The sequence below is a fragment of the Echinops telfairi genome, unplaced genomic scaffold, assembly GCF_000313985.2.
Source record: "Echinops telfairi isolate 266 unplaced genomic scaffold, ASM31398v2 ScPeMD7_2;HRSCAF=8, whole genome shotgun sequence".
NCBI classification, from domain to species: Eukaryota; Metazoa; Chordata; class Mammalia; order Afrosoricida; family Tenrecidae; genus Echinops; species Echinops telfairi.
Genome location: NW_022103898.1, coordinates 19,783,008 through 19,793,825, shown reverse-complemented (window position 1 = coordinate 19,793,825; position 10,818 = coordinate 19,783,008). Strand labels below are relative to the sequence as shown.

At 53.2% G+C, this 10,818-nt stretch overlaps 1 protein-coding gene across 1 annotated transcript in view; it reads left to right on the top strand.

Moving 5' to 3' along the window:
- The window catches only part of RFX4 (regulatory factor X4), a 204,625-nt gene that overhangs the window by 186,332 nt on the left and 7,475 nt on the right, over positions 1–10,818 (top strand). Inside the window, exons 16-17 of the mRNA XM_004700730.2 lie at positions 5,777–5,939; positions 7,635–7,773. Coding sequence (XP_004700787.2) covers positions 5,777–5,939; positions 7,635–7,773 — 302 coding nt within the window. The remainder of the gene's footprint in view (positions 1–5,776; positions 5,940–7,634; positions 7,774–10,818) is intronic.

The following is a 10,818-nucleotide window of genomic DNA, read 5'->3' as shown; positions in this document are numbered from 1 at the left end:
TTCTGGCCGCAAAACTACTGTAAAGATGTCACTGAAACAGATGATGGTTTCAACTTCAGTAGGATTTCTCCTTAAGCACAGCTAGATGGTCGCCCATGCAGAGCAGGGGGTGGGAGTGTTCGTAATATAGGAGTTAGGGAAATAGATATGATACTCTCAAGCCTCACTGTCCAAGGGGCACTTTGTGTGGTGCTGGAGGTGTTCTTTAGCTGAATGTCCACTTGCAAGGTGGGGGACACTTGCTAAGCTACATGTGGCTATTGAGCACTTGCCACGTGGCTAGTACAGCTGACAAATTGAATTTTTAAATTGCACTTCACTTAGGTTAAGCGTAAATAGCTATATGTATGTAATAAGTGTTTATTGTATAGGGCAGGGCAGCTGTATAATCTCTCTCTCTCTCTCTCTCTCTCTCTCTCTCTCTCTCTCTCTCTCTGACATCCAGTCCATTCTGACTCATAGTGACTCCATAGGACAGGGTAGAACTTGCCCCTGTGCATTTCCAAGACTGTAACTCTTTATGGGAGTAGGAAGCCCCATCTTTCTCCCGAGGAGCAGGAGGGGCTGGTGATTTCAAACTACTGACCTTGCGAATTGCAGCCTAACATGTAACCATGACACCACCAGGGCTCCTACTTAAGTACTTGGGCCTCAGCAGGCAGTACTGCCTGCCTGAGAAAGGTTGTTGGGAAGATTCAATAAGCCAGCGCTTTATTTGTTTATTTATTTATTGGATCAATAAGTAATATAAAGGAAGTTAGCTTGGGGTTAGGTTGATGTTGGTGAGGATTCATTCCTTCACTCATCCATTCCACCAGTCATTGCTGATTTCCTGTGATGAGCCCAAAAGAACAAAGGCAAGTCTCCAAGCACCCTCTCTGCCCCGTGTTTAAAACCCCGGCCAATGAAAACCTGGCGGAAGAACGACGTGTGGTTGGGAGGCCAAATGTTGCTCTCTGGCAGTTTAAACACTCTAAGCTTACCAGCAACTGCTCTTCATGGGACCGTCACGGCCTTCACCACTAGCCCCAGAAGAATGGGGGGATGGGGGAGACTAAGCCAGAGAGATACAGGGTCAGGGGAGGTTTGACATTGCTACAGTTTAAGGAGCCTTGGGGTGAAGGGCTCAGGCATTGGCTGCTAACCAACAGGTTGGCAGTTCGAGCCCACCAGCTACTCCTCCAGAGACAGACAGGGCCAATCGGCTCCCTAAAAGACTGCTGGCCTTGGAAACTGCAGGGCAGCTCTGTTCTGTCCGGTCCTCTCACGATGCTCTGAGGCAGATTTGATTCGATGGCAACTGGTGTGGCTTTTCTGTTGTTTGACCCATAAAAAAAAGTACTGGAGCCATCTTAAAAATTAAGAGAAAAAGAAAGAAGAAGAAGAACAGCAAGAAGTTCTCCTTGGAGGTTCCCACGGTGGGAAAGGGAATGCTAAGGGTGTTCTCTTTGGCTCCCCAGGCAAAATGTGTTTCTCCCCCGAGCCAGTGGGTGCGAATCTGCCTGTGCCTGCCGGGAGTGGGCCGGTTAGGGTGCGGGCCCACGGCCATTGCAAGGTTTTGTTTCCCAAACCAGAGGAGCTCCTTGTTGGAGAACGTCCATTTCTGGCAGCATTTACTCCTTGGACCACACAGTGCATGGAAGAAACAGTTATTGAACAACACCTACTACAGGGCAGCGGGTGCTGTGCTGGGGGGATATAGAGACGACTCAGGAGTTCACACAGAAGTCCCTGGGGTCACCTTCCTTCGGGTGACGGCTATCGCCACTCCACCCTCCCACCGCTTATGGTGAGGGAGGTAATGCCAAATACATATACATATATATACTTGTGTATAAGCCGAGTTTTTCAGCACATTTTTAATGCAGTTTTTGTGGTAAAATTAGGTGCCTCAGTTAATATTTGGGTCGACTTATACTCGAGTGTATACATACACACACACACACACACACACACACACAAACATAACCTCTAGCTCTCAGCTGCCCCCTTTAAATACCCATTGACCTTACTAGGTTTTCCTGAGGGGCTTGAAGTGTTAATTACCGTAAATACTCGAGTATAAGCTGGTCCGAATACCAGCCGAGGCATCTAATTTTACCACAAAAACTGCATAACAAATGTGCTTAAAACTCGGCTTATACACGAGTCTCTGCGGAACTTGCTTGCTGCGGGCCCTGCCCATTGTTCTCCCAACCTGCCCACCTCCCCTCCAGTTCTATTGCCAACAGTAAAAGGGGTGTGTGTGTGTGTAAAACGCGTTTTCACCGTGCCCCTCTGCGTATCGAGGCAGTGCACATTCCTGAGAGAAAATGGCAGATGTGCTAAATGAAGGGAAACTGTCAAACTGCCCTCGGTTCCTACTGCCCTGCGACAGGCTGTGTTGGATCAACGTGGTGTTGTCGTCGCTGCTGAAGCTCGTGATTCCTCAAACTGAGATGTGGCCCTGGGAGGACAGGCCCAGCAGGCAGCTGCTGAGTTGTCCACCCCTAGCTTTGTGGGTGTGCGCATGTGGGAGAATACGGCCCCTCCTTTTCTTTGCTCAATCCCCCTTCTTGAATCTCTCAAATTCCTCACTCTTGTTGGTGTGTTTTAACTTAACCCTCGGGTTCCTTGTCTCTAAACGGAGGGTGCTCGTTTTGGGAAGACGTGTGAAGCCACAGGGGGTGCTTTAAACCACACTGGTGACCAAAGACACATGTAATCTTGGTGCTAGCAGCTCGAAGAACATGGGCGGCCGTTTGCTTACAATCAGCTCGCTGACGATTGGAACAGGCCAGGAAGCTTATCTTTCTTCCGTGGAGTCTGAAAAAAGGCAAGGCAGAAATGTTGCCTTCGGGAAAGTCTGATCTAAGAAGCCTTGAATTCGTCGTGAAGATCAAAACTCAAACCACCCGAGTCTAGTGGATTCCCACTCACCACCACCCTGTCTACCCAGACCTGCCCGTCCATAGGGTGTCCGAGGCTGTGGGGATGTACGGATGAAGACTTTCCCGTCTTTTCCCCAAGGAGCGGTGGAGGCGGGGTAGGTGGTGTTGTTGAAACCACTGATCTTTGGCTCAGGGGCCTGACACTTAACCACAGGGCCCCTTTCCTCGTGCAGAGTGGTTGACCATATAATTCAGAACCTATATAATACAGCCAGGGACTGACACACTCCTGTGTCATCTCACGCCCGTCCTGCAAGATCATTTACGAGGATCCCTATTTGACATGAGGATCCCTATTTGACCAGAGGAGGTAAGGAAGGGTCCAGAGGCTTGTCCACAATCTTCTAGGCAGTGAAGAGGCAGAGCAAAGACACCTTCTATAAGGAGACAGGAAAGCTTATGGGAAAGCTAGGGCTGAGCCCAACACACAGACAACGTGGTTTCTCCGGAACAGAATTCTGGGATGCTGTACTCTGGAACACTAAGTGTTGACATTGTTAGGACCAGTCCTGAGATTCAAGACATGGGCTCCATGGTAAAGGTGTTGTTAGAGACACACAGTTCCATCTTCACTTTGTGAAGCCACTAGAGAGACAATCTTGACTGATCATACATAATCCCAAGCTCGTGGAGTCCTGAGTAATTTATGTCTTGTCTATGGCTCCTAACTGGCCAGGTTTTCTTGTTAGCTTGGGCTTCAGGCAAACTCAGAGCCAAGATTTTTTTTTTTTTTTTTTAAACACAACAAAAAACCTTAACCAACTCACCGTGACCCCATAAGTCAGATCTGCCCCTTCACTGAGACTCCCAGTTTCTGAGACTGTAACTCTTCATATGGGAGTAGAAAGCCTCGTCCCCCTCTTGGGGTTGACTGGTGGTTTCAAACTGCAGACCTTGCAGTTGGCAGCCCAATGCATAACCAGGGCTCGCAGAGCCAAGGTTGGGGCCCATGGCAAAGGAAGACTGGAGTTTTATGGATACATGTTTTCACCACTCGTTCCTGATTCCACTTTTGGATTCACTACAAGGTTCCCTTAATCATAAAGTAGTATTTTAAAAATATAATTCCATTCCCACATAACTTTAAGGACCCTCCTAAAGGTATCAGGGGTCATGTCATTGCCCTGCCCCCTACATTTTGCTTCTTCCTCCTGTACCTGAACATGGGTGCAGCCACTGCCGCTGTGTGCCTTGTGGGAAGTCCTTGGGATGGGATGGGGCTGAATTGTGACGATCCAAAGCCCTTGCCTGTATCTCCCCAGTGGAACTTCCAGTTAGCCATGGTCTGCAGCAGAAGAGAGAACTGATGGACCACAGTTCTCCCCTTTGCTTCACCTTCAACACGGCTCCCCCAGCCAAGGCTTCCATTTTTTAATGTGCTTGAAGAGGAGCGATGGTGGTGTAGCGGTTACATGTTGGGCTGCGATCCAAAAGGTTAGCGGTTTGAAGCCGCTAGCTGCTGCTTCCTGCTCTCTTTAGCCGCCACAGTCTCAGAAACTCCTGAGGTGGTGCTGCCCTGTCCTATAGACTCTCAACGGCCTGGGTGAGGAGGAGTGTAGAGTCCCACTCCTTCCACCTTTTGAAACAGGGTGAGTGTGGGTTGACTGATGTCCAGGATCACAGCATGTTTTTTAATGGATCAGAAAGTCCGTTTGTCTGATGAGCTTGTGATGGTGCTGTTTAGGGACCTCTGAAATGACTGGTTTATTTTTGTTTGCCATGGTGACCTAAGCCCCAAATCCTAAGCATCTTAAGGGCTTTGGGTTTGGTGGGACTGTTTTTCCCACCCCTGGCACTTTTCCAGGAATCCAGTTAAACAGTGAAGGTCGAGGCGTTATACATGCATGGGACAGGTCACCAGCCAGGTCACTCTCTGATCATCTTCAAAAAGTCCTGGGCAGGCAGTGCCCAATAATCTACTTACATTTGCTGCAGCAATTTGTTGGATCCTTAACTCCTGTTGAGTGTGAAGAAGTTAGTTTACTGCGCCTCAACTTTTAAAAAGAAAGTTAATTTTTTTTCCCTTCCTTCACCCCTGTTTCTTCCACCCTCTCCTTCCCCCATTATTCCTTGTGCAAATATTTGCGAGGGTTTTGGCTCCCGAGCTCCATGCTAAGTCCTGGGGCTGCAATGGAGAGCCATATAGACCAAGTCCCTACTTTCAGGAAGCTTATAATCTGGCCACGGCAGAGTGATTCTACGTTGGGCTGCTAACCACTAGGTCGGCAGTTCAAAACCACCAGCTGCCGCTCTGTGGGATAAAGAAGAGTCTTTCTACTCCCATAAAGATGTACAATCTCGGAAGCCCACGGGGGCCGGGCTACCCCGTTCCCATTAGTTCGGCATTCACATGATGCGAGTTAGTTTGGTTTGGGGTTTCTAGGCTGGTGAGGGGATAAGCGCTAACCACTTTCTCATGTTCACTAACTGGCGTATGATTACCGATTACAACCGGGGCCGTGGAAGCCCATGGTCCCACAGCGAGGGATAGGACCTAGTCTGGTGCTCAGGGTCAGCTTTTCTGGATTCACATATAGAGAACAGCTGGGAATCGGGCAGAGTAAGGGTTCCGGGCAGTCAAAGCAGCATGGGCAAAGGCCCTGTGGTGTTAATAGCCATGGCACGCCTGAAAAAGTGAAAGGCGGAGACGGTGGCTGCCTCTGACTAGCTAAGAGGAGTGGCATGGGGGAGGATGACTCTGGTGAGGTGAGTCGGGCCGAAGACACGGGTCTTGCGAAGATTTTGGCCCTTAGCCTGGCTGTGGGAATGCTCTCAAGGGGAAGGGAGGCCCCTAAGGGATCGACGAATTGTGCTAGTGACTGATGCAGCTCCATGTGTCTCTGCAGGCGCCATGCAGTCATACACGTGGTCCCTCACCTACACGGTGACGACGGCTGCTGGGTCCCCAGCAGAAACCCCCCAGCAGCTGCCCTGCATGAGGAGTACGCACGTGCCTTCGACCTCCGTCACACACCGGATCCCAGTGTATCCCCACAGAGAGGAGCACGGGTAGGTGGCTTTTCGATCTGATGGGCTCCGGGCCGTCTTCCCCCAAGGACTGGAAGGGCTGCCCCCTTTGTGGGAAGGACCACCGTGTGCCCAACACAGAGCCGTGTCTGGCCAGACTGATACCTCTGTAAAGCCTCTGCCTACAGTCCCGCCCAGCACATCCCCCCAGAGCTCTTTGTCCAGCCCCTGGCCTGTCAAGCTGGCAGGTGTGTCTGAGCCTTTATCCTAGGCTCTGCTTAGGACAGGGGGGCCCCAGCCCAGGGGCTGTGCTATCCCTGTGGGTGCTAGTGGTACTTGGTGTTCTAAATAAACACATCATCAGTGTTTGACCAGAGAGAGAGAGTGAGAGGGGAAACTATCTGCTTCCCATAAAGATGTATAGCCTCAGAGACCCTTGTATCAGGTTGCCATGGGTGGGAGACAGCTTGATGGCCGTAGGTGGATTTTGCCATCTCTCTTATACAGTGTTGTCTCAGGGAGGACTGAACCACCAATCCCTTCACCGGTGTTCGCTGACTCACAGCAACTTTCTGCTCTTGTGTACTGTCTTCATCCAAGAAGACACTAAAGTTCAATGGCCCCTGTGCGCTTGTGCGGTTTCCAAGGGCCTCTCTGCATCCCAAGGGCAGAGCAGGCCTCTGAGGCACTCCTGAGGGACCACCTCCCAAAAGGCCACAGCACCGCAGTGAGACACCTCAGAGATGCTGGCTGTGGGCCTCGGCCACAGTCCCTCTCCCAGACCCGGCGCCCTTCAGCAGTCCATAGGGGAGCCTGTTGACTTGGCAGGGGCAGGGGGTGGGGGGAACTTCTGGAACATTCCCCACAGAGCACTCAGAATGGATTTTGGGAAGTGGACTCAGTTGGTTCTGCAGGAAAGGGAGAAGAGACACCCATAGGTTTGGCATGGGGTCACATGCCAGCAAGTTTACCTACAAAGTTGTTCTTCATGGAACGCTGATAACAATACAACCTTAGTGGTGCCTGGGGGTGCCTGGGCGGGTGGGGCGTGGCTGATAGAACCCACGTGGCAGAGTAGGATTGCTTCCGTGGGTTTTCTTGGGTCCAGGTGGCTGGGTCTCCCCTCCCCACCGTACCCCCACTACCCCCTGCAAAGCTGTTGGGTGACTGCATGGCCCACCTTTCACTGGGCAGCCAAGCGTTTAGCTGTGGGGCACATGCAGTCCCCAGAACAGCCACGTGCATTACCTCCACCGCCATGGGCAACCAGCCCCAGTTCTTCCCCTGGGCCCATCCCTGCCCACAGCGGAGGTGCAAGTGCTGGGTAACAAGGGAGCATTAATCCCCCAGTAACTTCTTTTAGTTTCTCTCTCTCTCTGACCTGACTCCAGAATACAACACTGGCCTTTGTAGCACCTTGGGACTTGGGGTTTCCATCATTAAGTGTGTTTTTCTCAGGGTGGCGCTCACTCCCTTGAGTGGGGGCCATGAGCTCAGGGAGCGCCAAGAGGTTTGATGACACCCCCATCCCCCCAAAGAGCCACAGCCGGAGACGGCAACTGTCCAAAGGAGGTAGAGAGGACTGGAAAACGGAAGTGGGGGGCCTGGGGGTGGGGGGCGCCAATGGGGAGGTGTTGAATCCAAAAAGAAGAGATGGATGGGGTTGGTTGCGTGAGGTGCAAGCTGGTCTGTGGGCCAGCTCTGACTCACGGGCGCCACGGGCGCCATGCGTTGCAGATACGCGGGAAGCTATAACTACGGGAGCTATGGCAACCAGCATCCCCATCCCATGCAGAGCCAGTACCCAGCCCTGCCTCACGACACAGCCATCTCCGGCCCACTCCACTACTCCCCTTACCACAGGAGCTCTGCACAGGTGAGTTGGGGGATGTGCCTCAGTGTGCCGGTGGTGGCAAAGTCCAGTCCATTTCGCAGCCGGAGGAAGCGCCTGGCATGGCCTGGGTGGGCCGCTGGTGTGTCTCCCAAGGGAAGGACGATGCCCCAGCCAGTCAGCATCATTCTTGCCCTCTGGGGGCGCCCTCGTGCACCCTGGGCCCTTAACAGTCCTCTCTTTGTTGCCTCCTCTCTTTCACCTCCCCAGTCCCTGGAGTCGGCCCGGCTAGTGGGGGTGGGAGTGGGGGGGAGTGGGCAGTTTCCCTCAGAGGAGACCTCCTGTCTCCTTTCCCACCACCCACCCTCCTGGCCCAGACCCCTCCTCAAGTCCTGTCAGGACCACGGCCTTGCCTCGTTCTCACGGGCCTCTCCCTCGGCTGTCCACCCCTCACACTTAACCTGGTCAGGGCACTCTGGGCTGGAAGCTCTCCTCTGGCTCGTCGCTAATTGACCGGCCCCCCCACCACTCTATGGCCTGGCGTGGGTGGATATTGCAGTTGTACCGGTCACACCACTGTTGGCCGTTCTGCAGGACTCAGACCCTTTCCTGTGCATCTGCTCCCAGATTCGAGGGGTCACCGACGCCATTCACACCCGAAGTGCCTCAGAGCCTCCGCTGCGCTGGCCTCAGCCCGGGCCTCTTAGTCATTGCTAACCTCCAGGAGGATGCAAGTCTTGTGGGCGGTGTTGCTGGGCCTCTAAACTGGCTCTGCCTTGGCTCGGCCGGCCACACTGCAGCTGGAGGGTCTTTGGTGGGTGGGGAGTGGGGTGGCTTGTGGCCATGCCAGTCTCCCATGCAATGGGCTCCTCATCGTTTCTAGAGCCGAGTTTGGTTCCTGAACCTGTCTTTCAAGAACTGCCCCCATCACCTTGGCCTGCTTCTCTGACCTGCCCCTATTGCCCCACTCTTGGCTCCAGCCCTGTCAACCGCCTAACTCCGGTGTGCTCGCCTTGGCAGATGCTCTTCCCTCTGGCTAGACTTCTCCCCGCCAACTTCCTCTCCGGGCCACACAGGGCAAACACTTCACCTTCTTGGCGGCATTTCCTGACCCTGGCCCCTTCATTCCCCGTGGACTCTGCCAGGTGCCAGCCCTCAGTCCTCACACAGACACACACACACACACACCCCACCCCCCGCTCTCCTCTCCTGGTGGCCCTGCTCACGGCCCTCTGCCTTCTCTGGCTTTTCGGGGCTCGGCTCCTCCAAGAGGTGGCAGAGATTCTTGAAGGCAAAGACTGGGTCTCGCTCGCCCAGGTTACAGGACCTCGTGTCAGTCACGAAGAAGAGCTAACTGCCTGGGTGTTTGCCACGCGCCAGTCCCTGTACTGGGCACTTTGCACATGCTACACTAACCTTTGCGGAAGAGGAAGTGGGGCTCAGGGAGCTTACACAACCTGCCCGAGAATTTGAGCGCAGGCAGCTCAGCCCCCTGTCTAGGCTCTGAAAGCATCACTTCTGTGACTTCTGTGTCTGCCATTGGTAGGCCTGCAATGAGTGTTGACAGAGAGAACCGTTGGGGAGAGGATCCGTGTAAAAAACAATGTGGCGTGCCAGGCACACCCATGCCAATCTTGTGGGTGCAGGTGCAATTGCATGTGCAGGGGAATGGTTCTGATGGCCGCCACCGAATGAATCAGAAAGGGGGGAACCCAGAAGGGAGCTCTGCTGCAAAGCTCTTGCAGGTGCGTAGGAGAGAGGTGGCAGGACCGGAGGCAGGGGGAGGCCGCAATGGCATCAGCTCTCAGTGCCTTGGGGAGAGGTCACCCAGGAGAATGTACCCACAACATATAGGCACTGGGGGCAAACAGGCATCTGTTTTGCTTTCTATCTGCAATACCAAGGGGAGCCCTGGTGTACTCCCCAGACAGGCCACAAAGTTGATTCCACTAAATCATCGCCTGGGGCATTCATTAGAGGCTCCATCTGCGTCACACAGAGATGCCAGCTGCTTGAGTGAGGCTTCTCTTGGGAGCAGGGTGTATGCTCCTCCACTGACTGACTTAGAATTGCTGCCATGGACTGGGTCCCACCTAGCACAGGCTAAGCAGCTCCATCCACCTACCCATCCATCCATCTACTCACCCGTCCATCCATCCACTCACCTGTCCATCCATCCACTCACCCGTCCATCCATCTACTCACCCATCCATCCATCCATCCATCCATTCACCCACCCACCCATCCACCCATCTACCCATCTATCCATCCATCCATCCACCCACCCATCTACCCAGTCATCCATCCATCCACCCACCAATCCATTCATTTGCTCATCCATCCCTCAAATGACTGTTGAGTACCGCCATGTGGCAAACACTGCTCCAGCCTCCAAGGGTACACCAAAGAATGAGCCAGACCCCCATGCCCAAGCTTTTGGAAAGTGCTGGTGGCACAATGGCTTACCCCTTAGACTGCAAAGTCAGCAGTTTGAAAGCAGTTTGAAACCACCAGCCACTCAGCAGGAAAAGATGACGCTTTCTCCTCCTGTAAAGAGCTACAGTCTTGGAAACACAGAGGCGGTTCTCTTCTGTTGGAATTGACTCAATGGCAGTGAGTTTGTTGTTTGGTTTTGGTATCTCTCAAGTAAGGACCAGTCTTCTCGTGAGAGGGAACTGAGCTTGAATACCAAAGCCACACCTGTGGGCACTATGGCCCCTTTTTCTTCCCCCCATTTTCTGAAGTGAAGCCACTGCCATGAAAAGAAACCGAGACCTTCAACCCCACCACCCCAGCCCGCACCCCCGGGGCAGTCCCTGGGATCCAAAGATAGACCAGCAACGTAGGCTCCCTGGAACATCCCCATGGGGGAGCTCACTTTGAATCCAGACTTGGAGTGAGAGGCAGGAGCATCCTTGCCCTATGTCCCTTAGACATGGTCCTTTGACACTCCTACACACACACACACACACACACACACACACACACACACACTCACTGCACTGGATGGTCCATGCCATTGTCTCCATTTACAAAGCAGGGTAGGCAGGGAGAAGGTGATTATTTGACTCAACCACAGTGAGGTGTGTG